This window comes from Fistularia commersonii, chromosome 36 (genome assembly GCF_037954325.1).
Source record: "Fistularia commersonii isolate RoL2024-O1a breed Wild chromosome 36, RoL_Fcom_v1.0, whole genome shotgun sequence".
NCBI classification, from domain to species: domain Eukaryota; kingdom Metazoa; phylum Chordata; class Actinopteri; order Syngnathiformes; family Fistulariidae; genus Fistularia; species Fistularia commersonii.
Genome location: NC_141319.1, coordinates 2,472,677 through 2,488,618, shown reverse-complemented (window position 1 = coordinate 2,488,618; position 15,942 = coordinate 2,472,677). Strand labels below are relative to the sequence as shown.

Genomic DNA, 15,942 nt, shown 5'->3' with positions numbered 1-15,942 from the left:
CATGACCCCGTAGAGAAGATGTTCAGTGCTTAGATGAGTTGCAGGCTTTCATTGAGAAGTATCCCCCTAACAAAACTGAAAGGAATTTGTGACAGGACATTTTAAACCACGATGTAATGTCCCATTTTCAGAAAATTCTCTGACACGGAAAAAGACAAATTTCTCTGGATTGTTTTCTTGCTCAGAGAGCACCCACCCCAACTAGCCATTGAGCCACTTCAAACGACAGAAAACACCAGAAATACAGTAGTAATTAAGGTTATCTTAATTCCTTTGTGTATTTTTGACACACATAATCAAATTTTGGGGGGTTGGAGAACTGATAAATGAGGTTTACTTTCATTTCAATGGGAAAAAATAATTTGGTTCATGAAAGGAGTCAAAGAACAAATTAATTTCTTAGGCCGAGGTGCCACTGTCAAATTCCAATCAAACTGTAAAAAACTATAAAATCTAAGAAAAAAAGCATCAAAAAGATCCTGAAATTTGGACAGGGATAATCCATAAGCTGCCGTAGCAAGAAAGAAACGAGAGAGAATGTCGCTTGAGTCGACGAGTCAAAGTAACAATATCACAACAATATCACAACAATAGCACTTTCAACTTGCAAAATACATATTTTATTGCCTATCTGTATATTTTATATATATTGTCTATTTTATACAGTTTATAGTTGTATTGTCCGGGACTACAGATGGAAATTAGCTATGAGCTATAATCTGATACAAACATCTCTGCCTCTGTGCTTAATGTATTTGTACACTGTCCTAATAAACTTCTAACAAACAAAACAAACAAAGAAGACTCATTGACGAACAACACGTTAAGGACTGGAACGGAAAAGACCACGGCACCCGTCATAGCGGTCCAAATGCAAGTATGTGTCTGCGGCCGGAGTAAAGTTACATCGTACCGTGGTCGAGGATTCATCAGGGAAAGAAAGGGGGCTTGAGGAAGGAGAGACAGGGGCCTCTCATCTGTTGGCTAACCAAAGCATGCAGTGCAACCGTACCAATGTCCTGTCAGAAGCTAACTCAAGCACAGAAACCATGACAGCGGTGGAACCCTGCCTCCCTCCCACACCCGTTGCCGAGCAGAAACTACTGGGAGACAAACCACGTGTGAATTGGCCCCGCGCTATTGACGAGATGCGGTGGGAATCGACCAACTCAGACCCGACCGGGACCCTCATGCAAGTTGGAGGAGAAGAAGTTGAAGAAAATAGGGGACCTCATCTGTCGCTATGGAGGCGAACGGTTGGGAGTACAGGAGACCAGAAGTACAAAAAGACATTTGAACTCCACCAATTTCCAGGAGGAAACAACAGATCAAATGCCTCATTCTGGAAAGAAGACCCTTAAAGAAGCAGTGAAAAAGGGCCTCCGAAGTGGATGAGGACGGTGGGATTATGCTCCAGGCCGACATTAAGTTCCTTAACAGCCCCTTTTCAAAGAGACTTGAGACCTGAAAACAACGAAAACGGAACTGGAGGAGTACTTGCCAATAACCAACTCTGACGGCAGTTGATATGAACATCTAGCCAACCCATCAGACACCCCACCAATTGCATGATATGGGGATTGGTGGTTTAACATGGTTCAGACAGTCCAACAAGCAAGGAGAGCATTGGCTCCAGGGCCGAATGGAATCCCGTACAAGATATATAAGTACCCACCAGGCATCCTGAACATCCTATGGAGTCTCGTGAGAACTGCATGGCAGAAGAAGATTGACCCTAAAGTGTGGTGTAAGGTAAGACCTGACCTGGTGCGCCAGTCCCCTTCTCTAAAGAAGTACAAGAATAAGAAGAGGAACAACTTTATTTATCCCGAAGGAAATTGTTGTGTCAGAGTTTCAAGTAAAACATAACAATAATAAATAATAGTTGGAAGGAGGGAGAATAAGAAATACAAATAAAATCATAAAGTGTCAAAGTCAAGGCTATAAAGTGTTTTAAGGTCTTAAAAAGTACAAAGATTTGAATATTCATTATAATCGAACATACTGCCCTGACCGACCGGGCACGGGACACCTGCAGCTGACCGTCTTCGTTGAGGGTGGATAAGGTTAAGGTCAAAACACCCGAGGACATATATATATATATATAATATAAGCTCCCAAATCAGGCTTTTTTTTACGAGTGTCTCTTGTATTTGCTGGCACTAAGAATTACAACATCTTTTCCTGTGTTGACAGAAGAATCAGGACAAAAAATAATTTGAAACATTCAGAATAAGCAAAGAAACAGAAAGAAAATCTAGGGTTCAAGAGTAAGTTAACTCGACTTTAAATCGTGAGCCTCCAAAAGAAATATAAATATAGATTTGTTTTTCATGATCAAATAGGCTGTAAAGACAGAAATTCACCAAAAAAGGTGAAGTGAGAAATCTCCAAAAGTTATTCTAAAATTAGAAAAAAAAAAACAACTTTAAACTTAGAATAATAAACTATAAAAAACTCAGAGAATAATTTTCACCCAAACTATCAGTTGAAATGACATTTGATAATAGTGGGAAAAAAAAAAAATTACTACAGAATAAAGAGAAAAAAAATCACTGTAAATGACCTTGATTACCATGTTGAGAAAAATAAAAAAAACTGCCCTGATTTATTCATAGAAAAATCTGAGTTCCTAAATACAGTAAATTATCTCTGCGTTACCCCGAATATTTCATAGAATCAGTAGAACGGCAGAATGAAAAGTAAATAAATCCTAAATGGAGCAAACATCCCGTCAGCGAGCGGGGGAGGTGTTTATTTTAGGATGAGAGTGTTTCCCAGCCTCGTGGCTCCTGACCAGCCACAATAATGTGGAAATAAATGGCTGCTGTTTCCATCTCCGTGCAACATTTAAGATTATTTTCTTCATCTTTTCCTCATCAGCTTTGCTGTTGCACTCCGGGATGGATTTTCCATATAAGGCTTTAGGAGAAAGTCCAGAGGCCCCGAGTTGATCTTTAAAATATTTCTCATATTTTGGGCAGGAAGATACTGGAAGTGGTGTATACAGGTGTTAAATTATGAGTTGACTGGACAGGATTAGGAAACAATGAGGTCCCACAACACAAATCCCAGAATCAAATTCAAAAAAAAGGATTTACTCTTCGCACAAGTGGTGCTGCGTAATAAACTAAAAATAAAAATGGAAAATGTCCATGAACACGGATAAAAAAACATAAATTCCACTAAATGTCAAACATCGAGACAAAAAAACAAAAGACTTACCAAGTACGATACGACGATAAAGAACGGGAAATCACATATTGGCAAACAAACCCATATATCAGGAAACTGATCCTGTTAATCTTCTTAAAAATAACTTGGAAATCACAATGCGTAAAATCAAAATATAAATAAATGTACAAATAAAATCACAGAAATACAGAGATTAGCCTAAAATATAGAAAAAATGGCCATTGATGTGATAAAAAATGCAGAAGGACAAAATAAAATAAAAAAATAACACAATTTATATGTGGCTGTGGAGAACCAACATAATGACTTGAAGCTCCGGAAACAACTTCTTTAAAATGTGAGAGACTTTGGAGCGTGGAGGTCAAAAAGGACTGTCCAGTTTAACCAGACAAGCTTTAAGAAATAAATAAGATCAACCTTCTGAACTCCACATTGAATAAAACTCCACGGCGTGTTTGTGTGCTGAAGTTCGTTCCCTCCCTGTAAAGAATGTTGAACTGAACTTTGCTTCGCCATCGGACTAACAGCCGTACAGCCGTTGAAATATTGATGGGAGGAAAGTTTTGATGTGTTTATGGACAGAAACAGCTGGAGGAGAGAGGACATTTATCCCCTGAGCTGATGAAAAGCGGGAACCTTTTCAAACATGGAAGAGAAACATCAGCTGAAAACCACAAGCGGAATCTGTTTAACCCAACCAAAGTCCCTGAGGCTGATTAGTTTGTCTTTTAGCACATGAAATCATTGTCCTTTTCCCACAAGATTCCTTCATTTATTCATTATCTATGCTGCTTATCCTCCTCCTGCTGGAGCTTATCCTCGCTGTCATGGGGTGAGAGGCAGGACTCACCCTGGATCGGTCTCCAGGCAACTCCATGCCATGAGGCAGAAGCCCCTTTTCTAACAAGATGTGACCATAAATACAGTGGCGGCTCCTGACAAAATTACTGAGGGGGAAATTTTGCGATTGATGACTAATAGGTGAATTAACAGGGGACTCGACAATTGTCACGATTTATGTTCGTCTTGTCAAAATTACACAGCGATTCAACTTGTAACAAATAGGTGGGGAGGTAAACACAGAGATGTCCCCTCCGGCTACATACCAGGAAGGTACATCTGAGATTGCTCACCAGTGAAATGATGATGAGTGAAATGACCGGGATGGGCTGACCACACATTCATAGAAGTGCTATCACTTTAACCTCAGATATCTCTGACTATGAAGAGGGAAACCTCTTCATACATTACGACGTCACAACGTTACGATGAAAGCACCTTAGCACAAGCCCATGCAGGTTAGGTCAGGGGTCGGCAACCCACGGCTCCGAGCGGCTTGGGAAAATAAATTATAAATATTTAATTGAAGTGTATTTCATTTGTGTTCATTCCTTTTTTTAACTTTTAGTTCTAAGTTGGGAGATTATTGTGATCTTGAAATATTAAATAAAATTATATTTATTATTTTTCGCCGCTCAAAATAACGTCACACTCGCGGAAGCCGGTATACCCGCCAGCCGGTAAAGTCCCGATTTGCAGATGCTGTGCGCAGAAGTTCTGGAGCAGAAGTCCCATAAACCAGGTAAAATAAATATTTATGAAGATATTTTGCAAATATTTATTTTTTATTGTTTACTGACACAGGGATTTTTTCCCAATTTATTTTAAAAATTCAGGTCAAGGCTCCGCTACACGCTCTGAAAGCCCAAAGTTCAAAATGAGTTCATTACATAAATAAAATTTTATTTTCTCTGTAGTACTTTGCGAATTTCAGAAGCAACACACTACACACTTGTTTATACAAAGTGTAAAGGTAATAAAAAGCAATATATACAGCGGTACCTTTATTTTAGACGTCAAAAAGTAATTGCGGCTCCCAGTGTTTTCTTTCCGAGGAAACCGGGTCCAAATGGCTCTTTGGGTGTTAAGGGTTGCCGACCCCTGGGTTAGGTGATGACAAAAGCTCGTCTGTGAGAGCCCTCCTGGAACCCATAGTGAATATATTGAAGTGTTTTTTTTTTTAAAAACAAAAAAGAATTTCACATGAGAGTCTACGAAAGAACTCGGTTCAACCTGACTGAAAATGGCCCCAAAAAGGGGCGGTTCCCCACGGAGCAGCACTAAGACCTGATTGGACATTACGTTCAGAGGCAGCTACAAGGGTACAACAGCTGTGACGGCAGTAGAATGTCATTTTAAAAAAATCCCTCCTTTTCCGCAGTTGGGTTCCTTGGAGACCCCAAATTGCACAGACATGTGAGTGAGAGAGTGAATGAGTCTACGTCCGTGGCGACTAGTGACCCGTCTAGGGTGAAAGCCACCATTCGCCCGATGACAGCTGGGATAGGCTCCAGACCCCCCGCGGTCCTGAGTGCTGGATAAGCTGCATACATAATGGATGGTTGGATGGATCTGAATATGGCTGGATGACGGTGAGCCAGGAGTGGGTGCTGTGCAGTTACTAGAGCCACCTTGCAGTACAACATATTCAGCATGGAGAAAATTGCGAAGGCACCACATGATGGGATTGGGCGTAAAAGTAAAACACCATGGATCCTCATTGTAAACAAAAAAGGTTGAATGAAAGGAGCAAGGTAGGCAAGAAATTGGGGCAGGGCTAACTTTGACGACTGCGTTAGCCCGTGAGACAGGCCGATGAATTTGTTAAATTTGTTGGAGGAGTGTCCTTGCAGAGGTTCTCATGTGCTCCCATAACGTTGTTGAGACGGTACTCGTCATCTCCAAAAATAGTTTTAGGGATATCAGTGCACTTATATTCTTGTCTTAACTCTTCTCTTGCTCATAATTAATATCTGGTTCCTTCAATATTGTACTCCAATGGCAGCAGAGAGTAACCGACTAATAAATGAAAACTATCTTGTTCCCACAAATCGTCATCATGGGCCAACAATATAATACATTTACAGGACAAGATAACATCTAGCAGTAAAAGTTTGGAAAAAAAAAAGATGGCTACATGTACAAAATAAAATCTAGCTTTCCAGTAGTTCCAAATGACTAAAACAGAAAGTTTGAACACATCTATAGTTAAGATATAAGATAATTGTGTCCTCAAACATAACAACATTTCATTTGCTCAGAACAGTTTATTCATTCATTATTCATCATAGTTCATTATATTGTGGTTGGATATTGCGTTGAAAACTAAATTTATCTTTATATAATATAACTCTATAACTTTCTCATTTTTAAAGTAAAGCTAAATCAAAGGAAAGATAAACTTCCCGCGCCTTCTTCCAAGAACACACTCTGTTTGACTCTTCCCTAACTTTGTTTAACTTAAATATTTAGAAAGTGGGAGCTGGAAATGTGTCAAATGTGTATTTTTAATTCCCCCAAAAGGCCATCTAATGTCAACTCCGCTGGTATCTTGGTGCCAAGAATCTCTCTGGAGGAGAATCACTTAACATTCCCTGGGAAGAACCGTAACCTAGCAACCGTGCAGGAAACAAATACAGTGGAAGGGCAACACTAATGAAGCCAACCATGCTGGGATTTGGGATGAATTGAGTCTCAAGCAAGGAGGCACCTGCACCCACCTTTATTTTGTCTGCAGGCTCAAACAACCTTAAAAGTAGATTTTGTTTGTCTGATTGGAAAATGTGGATTTTAAGAGCAAAACACACATAAACTCCTGATTTCAATAGGTAGGGACTTAGGATAAAGTAAGTTATTTAGTCTTTTTGAGATTTATTTATTCATTTATTACCAAAATATTGTAGCGTGGGGCGGGGACTGGCCAGCTGAATCCCAGAATCCTTTGCAAATGATGATGATGATGACCGTTGAGAGCGTCTCTTGGTTTTATGTTAGAGAACTCCATGGTTGAATGACTGTATAATATTGTGTTCGATGTTTGACACTAACCTGCGCCTTTAGTTATCATAACAGGGGAGAGCACCAGGCTAACTGTTCACGCTGAGAGAGAAACCCTGGGTTTCCAACAATTTTTCTGTCCAATGCAAGCCATCTTCTAAAGAGCATTTTAACTTTGACCCCGGTTGTTACTTTGCTAAATCCCAGCTTAACACAATACTATACAAAACAGTTAATTATTTACTTTTGTGGATGATCAATTGTAAGACTGTAGTTTTTATTACTGAAAACTGAGGGTATTCAACTTAATTTAATTACCACCTGTTTTTTTTTCATTTCTAATTACTCACTCAAATGCCACTCCATGACACTCTGACTCATTTTAGGTTTGTGAAGTTTTGATTGATTGCTGTAATTAATGTATACTATCCAAAGATTTATATTTTGTCCTTTGTCTTGTTGAGCTTATAACGCTCGATCTAATCATCATTGTGCTATACTTTTTAAAGAGCAAACACTGCTATTTAGATTAATTAATCAGTAATAACAAGTCATAATGACCTGATGTTTCATTTATGAAGTAGTTCCCATATGAACTTAATGAAAGGCTGCAAAGGATGTTTGTCATACTATTTTTAGTTTCTCCCTCCGATATTTCTGTTAAAAAAAGAACATATCCGTATTTTTTTTCAACTAAAATACCGCTGACATTGACTTTATCGTTAACAACTCGAAAATCAATATATTGTATATTTGTGTGGGATTGATGTGTCGTTTTGACGTTGCGTCATCGTGAGTTTCCGAAACCGTGGGTTCCGAGGTGGTGTGACGTCATTGTGGGCGTGGCTATGCAAAGCAGGAAGGCCGAACGACGTCATAGGCGGGTTCGTCCTCTTCCTCCTCGTCCTCCTCCATCCTGACGGCGTGAGGTGTGTCCGCGCCGCCGACGGACCCGACCGAACCTCCGTAGCTCCCGGTGGACCCGGATCCATGGCGTCCAAGTGCAACAAATGCGACAAAACGGTGTATTTCGGTGAGTGGACGTTTTTTTTTTTCCGGCATAAAATGAAAGATCGCGATTCCCCCAGACGCTCGGTGAGGAGGGTTCTGGAGAAAAAAAAACAAAAACACAACCTTTCCGCCGGCCTGTGTCCCGGTTCGGGTTCTGAGGTGGTTCTGTTCCAACCGGATCCGTTACCGACCCGCAGCCACCGGGAGAAGGGGGGTACCGGGGGGCCAGCTGCCTTTGTCTAACTGATTTACACAGTTCATCAAGAAATGTATTTTAATGAAATACTATTAATGCATTCATTTTTTTTAAATGTACTCTAAAATCAAATTCCAATAGCCTTATCATTATATATATATATAATATATATATATGTACATATATATGTATATAACAAGTTAATAATAACAATACATAGGTTTTCTATCGCGCTTTTCATGATACTCAAAGACGCTTTACAAGTGAGAGACAATATAAGCAATAAATAAGCAATATATAAGGAATATAAGCATAATATATATGAGTGTACTCAAAACAATTTGATAATTCACAATCCATAGAAATGTTAAAATAGATGATTGATGATGAAATTAAAAAGACCGATATTAATGTGTAGAAAATTTCAGTTTTTTCTAATATTATCAATGGTGGTACCATCTCATGGTTTCTTGCTCATCTTTTATTTATTTCTATTTTTGTGGTGCTACTTTTCACAAAAATTCCTCACTCATTTTGGGTTATTCACTGCTTGAATCTCTATTTTTATTACTGGTTAAGCAGAATGATGAGCGAATAAAATCATTTTTAAAAATCCCTTGGCGGATCTTGGCAGTAGATGTTAAAAAATATGTAATGGACTTTTCAGTATTGTACAGTTACTGTTCTTGATGTGAAACAAAAAACAACTTTTATTATAATAATATAATATTATAATATTTATTATAAAATTTGTTCATTATCATTAGGTTTGATATCCCCCATTCCACTTGTACTATCAGTGAGTTGTAGGAACTGAAGTGAACATGAACTGTATTTACGGCACCGAGGAGAAATTAATGTATCATCTGAGTTTCAGCTGATTTTCCAATGCAGACTCCAATAGTCCCAATCAGATCTGGTCCTTTGAGACCAGGTTAAGTTGGTCTTGGTCTTGCTAGTTTGTTCTGGACAGTTCTTCTGTTTTGGTCTGTGGTGATCTCTACTGTCTGCATCTGCCGTGCTGTCTTTATCAGTCTTTACTGGTCTGTTATTGGATGGAACGCTTATGTGATCAATCTTTCATCTGACTGAGAGGTGTTCGGTTCGTACTATTGGTGATCGAACGGCTGTAGTTTTCGGTCTGCCCTGGAGGACAGGGGGTCACACCCGTTTTTTTTATTTTGCCTCGATGAATAATTGATTGACAGGTTAAAAGGATCAATGTGGTTTTCGTCCCCAGCTCCGAGCACTGACCTCCACCAGCCATCGTAGCACTGGCAAACTTTCACCTAATAACGCCTGCTGATTTTTACTAAACTGTATTTACGTTTTGAAAAGCTAAAAACAAAAATCACTATATGTACTTAGTTTCTATTTAGATGTAAAGCCCTTGAGAGGTAGCATTAATTGAAAAAAAATCAATAGCATTTGCTAAAATGACCACATTTTATGAATGAAACCTGCTAATAATTTTGTGTTAACATCATTGAATTTGTTGTGAGAATAAATATTATTTATTCACTTTATGTCTTTGCCATAATCATTTGCTTTAAAATTTATGAGAAATTAAATGTTCTACGAATGAAATAAACATTAGGCTCATTTTTTTTCTTGGAGGAATGCAATGGACCCTCAAGATTTGGGAATGGACAATTTTTTTTGACCCTTTTCCTATCTTTTGTGCCGGAGGACAGTCCCGGTGTTTCCAAGGTGACTTTCCGTCAGCAGCCGGTCCGAGCGGTGAGCCTAAACAGGAAGTGTCAGGTTGTATCTGCTGGGATATTCTGGGACGAAAAGATAAAATAAGGTGTGGCGTGAGCGATTCACTCTGGCAGAGACCGAGTGAGCAGCAGTCGCTTTCGCGGAGACGCTGACTCGAACTCAGGTATTTAACTGATTATCAGGCTGTCAGATCGTTCAAGAGCTGGAACTCTGTTATAGAACGGATGTGAAGGGTTCGTCAGTTCACATGAGACTTGGATGACTCGGACTCGGACCGGGGTGAAGGATATTCGAGTCGGACTTGACTCTGAACTCTTTTGCTACTGACTCGTGAATCATTTGGACCTCATCTTTGCTGACCTGGACGAGACTAACCAATCTTTGGGTTCCTAGAATTGACTCTTCGACGGTGTTAATGACTGAGACTCCACGTGAAACAAAGTTTTCTTTGATTACTTGAATTTGAATTGAATCCATACAAGATTCAGACTCGACTTTCACTTCTCTTTCGTGCCTCCTGATTCAGGACAAACTGTCGTCTATGATTCTGACTCCACTTTTCTCCACGTCAGTGACTAAAAAAGGTTTGATTAATTAACCTTGATTAATTCGGATTTATGTCATTAATAATGTGACCTTTGATTCCCATTTGGCCGCAGCCGAGAAGGTGTCCTCTCTGGGAAAGGACTGGCACAAGTTCTGTCTAAAATGTGAGCGATGCAACAAGACGCTGACTCCTGGTGGCCACGCCGAGGTACTGTATCCACTCTGTCGTGCTTTATTTTACAATAATGGAGCGATGGTGAACAAACCAAAAACTAAAAGCAAGATTTGTTGGCATGGAATCACATCTTTTTAACACATTCGCAACATCAAGATTTTTGATCATAGAACCTTGCTCTTCTAGCTTCTTTTGGGTGCTTTGTAAACTGCCTGTAAAGGTGCGGTACAATAAATCTCTTACTGGGAAAAAATGGACTTGAAATATAAGTGGGATTCATTTCATATACAGTAAAGCCTGGGCTTACGAAAGCCCCTCATCACGAACAAATCGGCCAACAAACAGCTTTCGATCAAATATAGAATCGACCTGCGAACATGCCCTCGGTGCAGGAACATGCAAGAAAACAAACTCACGGGCTTTCCTTTTAGCGGTGGCAGTCGTGCTTGGTACTCCGCGTTGTTTAAATTGTTCATTGTTGTGTCTTCCTGTTATAACACAATTTTTTTCCTTTTTATTTGCCCTCGTTGTGGCTCCCTAAAAAGTTGGGGAAAGTGCTAGTGATTGTGGTCTTATGAAGAAGTTGAGAATTTAAGTCAATCTGAAGAAGGAAATAATAGCTTAATGGGAGAGCGGTGTTCTTATTACTAATCTCACCGATCACTGCGACATGGCTCAGGCAACCATCTGTACAATCCTGAAGAACAAAGATATGCTAAAGACGGCTGATGTGGCTAAAGGGGCAACTACACTAACAAAGCAAAGGTGTCAAGTCTTACAAAAAGTAGAAAAGTGATTGTTAGTTTGGATTAATAAAAGACAGCTTGGTGGAGATAGCGTTAGAGAGGGTCTCATACACGAGAAGGCTTTACTTTTGCATGCTGATTTAGTGAAAGAGGCGCCGAGTTTAAGTGCTGGTAAGAAGAGAGAACGCCGCAGTAATAATTCAGGTTATCTAGAATTCCTTTATTTTGCCACTAATAAATCCATTACAAAGTTTCAAAGAGTACAATATGTTTTTTAGGGGCTGGAGAACAGATCAATGGGGTTTATATTGATTTCAAGCGGAAAGTTTGATTCAGGTTGCAAACATTTCAGTTTGTGAACGGAGTCCAAGAATGAATCAAATTTCATAAACCAAGGTTCTACTGTGTATATTTTCTCCAAACTCTAAATTGCTTAGATGTTTGAGTGAGCGAGTGGATAGTCGTATGTCCATATATGTGGTAGTTGCGACAGTTGAGATAGCTTTCCCCCACTTAACCCCCTACAGCGGTGAGTGTAAGATAAGTGTTATAATGAATGAATGAATTCAGTAATGATAAATGAAAGTGATAAGTAAATGCTAAAAGTAGAAGCAGTTGTATAAGAATAAGTAATAATCATGATTTTACATCCCCTATATTCATATCATTTAATTATTAAGGAATACATAGGTGAAAAATCAGATTAGATGACATTCATTTTACTTTTGACATGCATGTAAATCCAAATTGACTAAAGTTGTATTTAATCAAATTCCCTTTTCCTCAGAGCTTTATAGCATGAATGTGTCTTGTGTTTTGCAGCATGATGGGAAGCCTTACTGCCACAAGCCATGTTATGCTGCCCTCTATGGGCCGAAAGGTAGGCTAGCCTCATCTTTCACACAAAAACACTGGGAAGTCGCTCGGTTGTTGAATAAAACCAATATCTACGCACATTTCAGGGGTTAACATAGGGGGCGCCGGTTCATACGTGTATGACACTCCTGTCAATGAAGCCCCTGCTGCTGTTTCCATGGAAACGGATACGAAACCAGTTGAGGAGAAGAAGGCCCCTGTGAGAGGACCAGTGAAGGGTGAGAAAATAGAAATGCTGTCACTCTCTGCTTCGCATCACTGCAACACAATTCAGATAAAAATAGATCATTGAAATAAAAGACCAGCATTTTTTACCAAAAAAGCACACAAGCGACAAGACAAAAACATGGAAAAATTCTATATTTATCAAGTGATTTGACAGATACAACAAACCTGATTTTTTTTTTCTCTTTTAAGACATTATTCAAAGCAACTTCAAGGCAGCTTTTCAGCTCATTGTTGAGTTTTAGGTCAAAGAAGAAAAAAAAAAAGACTCAATCAAACATGAAGGAAATATCCGATTGGCCGAGAAAATTAAAAATCCAGTTTTTGGAGCAAATGCATATTTAATAACATGCCATGCCAATGGAAACTAAATGCACTATAAATGGAAAAGGAGAATATTTTGAATTAATCCGCTACTTTAAACTAGTGATCCATCCAAGGCAGAGACCTGTGGAAGAAATATAAACGTGGTATATTTAAACTATTTATCTGAAGACTTAAAAAAAAAAATCTGTTGTTTTAAGTGGTTAAAGGGGTGAGTGAACAAATGAAACAAAGGTAAACTGTGATGTTTGTTATCCAGCGGCCAGTTTCTCCTCTTTCTCCGGAGGACCAAACATCTGCCCACGCTGCAACAAGACCGTCTACTTTGGTGAGCACATCTCAACATGCACAATTGCTGGAATGTCAGATGGTTGCCATGGCTACAAACTCCCAATTTGTGTGTGTGTGTGTGTAGCGGAGAAGGTGTCATCTCTGGGGAAGAACTGGCACCGACCTTGTCTTCGCTGTGAGAGATGCAGCAAGACTCTGGCTCCTGGCAGCCACGCAGAGGTGAATGATAGGGGGTGCCACTTCCCTTTTTTCCAGCCTGTGTTCCTTTTTGTTTAGATAAGCTAAAAATCTTTTTTTTCCTCACAGCATGATGGACAGCCGTACTGCCATAAGCCCTGCTACGCTGTGCTGTTTGGACCTAAAGGTAGGAAATGATTCAGTTTAAAAAAAAAATAAACCATTCAAATAGTTATTCTCTATTGGCTTCACCTGGACGCAAAGTCTTTCCATGCTTAATATGCAATACGTGTATAATCCACAAATGTGACCGCCTTCACAGTGAGAATATGCATTTATAAAATCTAAAATTGCATTTTCAAAGGAACATTTAGACTGTACATATTGGAAATTACATGAAAAATAATGGAAATTTATCATAAAATCACCAAACACTGACAAAACTACCTTGAAAAAACAAAAAAATCGAAAACAAATAATCGTAAATACACAAGGCAATTACCAAACAAGAAACAAAATACACCTCTTGAATTAAAAATAAATGAATTAAATTTTGAAAAACAAACCAATAAACATTGCAGAAAATATTGGCAAAAAGTCCCCTAAAATCATCAAAAATAATTTTAAATCGAATAAACATACAGATGCAATATTATTATAACAGGTTAGGGATTTCAACTTTTTTTTTTACTCTGCTACATTCTTTTCCTCTGTTCACAGGCGTGAACACCGGCGGCGTAGGCAGCTACATCTACGATGACCCCGAGGCCGAAGCACAGCCTTGATCCACACGCCACCTCCACCACCCCATATAGAACCACCTTGGACAGTTGTGTCTCACAGGGACGTTTATGTTGTATATTGTTTAAATAACTTAAATAATCTTTTTTCTACAGAGAGGTACCCTTGAAATCTCCTGAGTTGTGTCCGAGTTTGCCTTTACGTTTCTCTTTGCCAAATAAGTCAGTCTTTTAGCTACTGATCAGTCCTTTTTTCCAGGAAAACGAGATAAATGTTTGAAAACGTTAGCATCACCTCCACTGTAGACATGATTTTACTGAATGTCATTAAGCAAAAAGTGGCCAATTTTACAGTAAAACTGTGTGACACCAAACCTTTGTTCAAGTTGTTTGCTAAATCTTCTCAATCAATAAAAATGTTAAGCAAGCGTTTGAATTCTCTGAAGACATTATCTGTTGTCTTTCTGACAGTTTGTAGAAGTAGCTTTCTGTATTTGTTAGTAAACTGTTTCTGTTTTGAAATATTGTTTCAGTTTTAAAACATGGAGAATCAAAATGCAGAGCTTTACATTCGGACAATGTTTGATGTCTCGTGAAAACAGTATTAGAATACTAATTACTGAAATGCCGGGGAGAGTCTTTAAGTATGGGAAATGGGCTAAAAATCTGGAAAAAGAAGCAAAGAATCTAATAAAAATCAGCTAAATTAGGTACTTTCATAAGATGAATAATGCACACATTCTTACAATCAATACATTTAATCCATTATGTTTCAGTTGTTTCAACACCAATACTGGGAGACAATCTCCCTTCTTTTCTCAATAAAGAATAATCCCAAGGCAGAACTATCCTAAACTATTTTGGATCGGAATACTAGACATTCACACAGAATGACTCACTTACAACAGGCGATAAATATATCCTCCGATCTGTTTTTCCGACTGTCTCACGCTTCGCCTCTGAAAACAAATAAATCATTATGAACTTTAAGGGTAAAACGCGATTGGCAAGTTAGACGTTTGAAGGGCTCCATTGCTGGCGGACCGGAAGAAGTGAGTCGTCAAGCTTAATATATTCACGCCGGAAGTGCTGAAATCCTTTCTTCAACAATAAGAGCAGAGAAGAAGAGCAGCTGTCAACTAAATTTTTTTTTATAAAAACAGCCATTACTGTCGAACAGTTTTGTTAGTTTTTCGCCTCGAACCGTGAAGATTACAGTATTAACAATAAAAGTAACAAGAATTCATCACAACACAAAAAAAGCAAACAAACAATAAACATCTACTTAATTCTTCTTCTTTTCTGCTCGGCTTTTCCCTTCACAGCGAATCAACCTTCTCCATCTAACCCTCTCACACCGACTACCTTCATATCCTCTCTCACTACATCCATAAATCTTCTCCTAGGTCTTCCTCGAGACCTCCTGCCTGGCAGCTCCAATTTCAGCATCCATGTACCAATATATTCTCTATCCCTCCTCTATATATGACCGAACCATCTCAGTCTGGCTTCTCTGACCTTCTCTCCAACATGTCTAACATGTGCTGTTCCTCTGATAGACTCATTCCTGATCCTATCCATCCTGGTCACTCCCAAAGAGAACCTTAGTGTCTACATCTCGGCTACCTCTAGCTCTGCCTCCTCTTTTTGTCATTGGAACAGTTTCTAGTCCAAACAGCATCGCTGGTCTCACGACTGTCTTGTACATCTTTCCTTTCATTCTGCCCGATTGTGTTCTATCACATAGTATCCCTTACACTTTTCTCCACCCATTCCAACCTGCTTGGACCCGTCTCTTCACCTCTTTTCCGCACTCTCCATTGCTCTGGACTGTTGACCCCAAGTACCGGTACCTGAAATCCTCCAACTTCTTGATCCCCA

General features: G+C 39.1%; 1 protein-coding gene across 1 annotated transcript; it reads left to right on the top strand.

The window, feature by feature from the left end:
• Window positions 1-7,915: 7,915 nt before the first annotated feature.
• LOC147213340 (cysteine-rich protein 2-like) lies at window positions 7,916-14,489 on the top strand. The gene is made up of 8 exons (XM_086143315.1): window positions 7,916-8,065; window positions 10,621-10,715; window positions 12,251-12,308; window positions 12,391-12,522; window positions 13,113-13,181; window positions 13,269-13,363; window positions 13,451-13,508; window positions 14,042-14,489. Exons 1-8 carry the CDS (start codon window positions 8,023-8,025, stop codon window positions 14,104-14,106), a joined length of 615 nt encoding a protein of 204 aa, XP_085999441.1. The 5' UTR covers window positions 7,916-8,022; the 3' UTR covers window positions 14,107-14,489.
• Window positions 14,490-15,942: the final 1,453 nt, after the last annotated feature.

What these genes read in the sequence shown, in the direction of transcription:
- LOC147213340 (XM_086143315.1), top strand. Translation starts at nt 8,023, where the DNA reads ATGGCGTCCAAGTGCAACAAATGCGACAAAACGGTGTATTTCG. An exon ending in CTCCTGGCAGCCACGCAGAG is followed by an intron (nt 13,364 to 13,450) that starts GTGAATGATAGG and finishes TTTTCCTCACAG; the next exon opens with CATGATGGACAGCCGTACTG. An exon ending in TGTGCTGTTTGGACCTAAAG is followed by an intron (nt 13,509 to 14,041) that starts GTAGGAAATGAT and finishes CTCTGTTCACAG; the next exon opens with GCGTGAACACCGGCGGCGTA.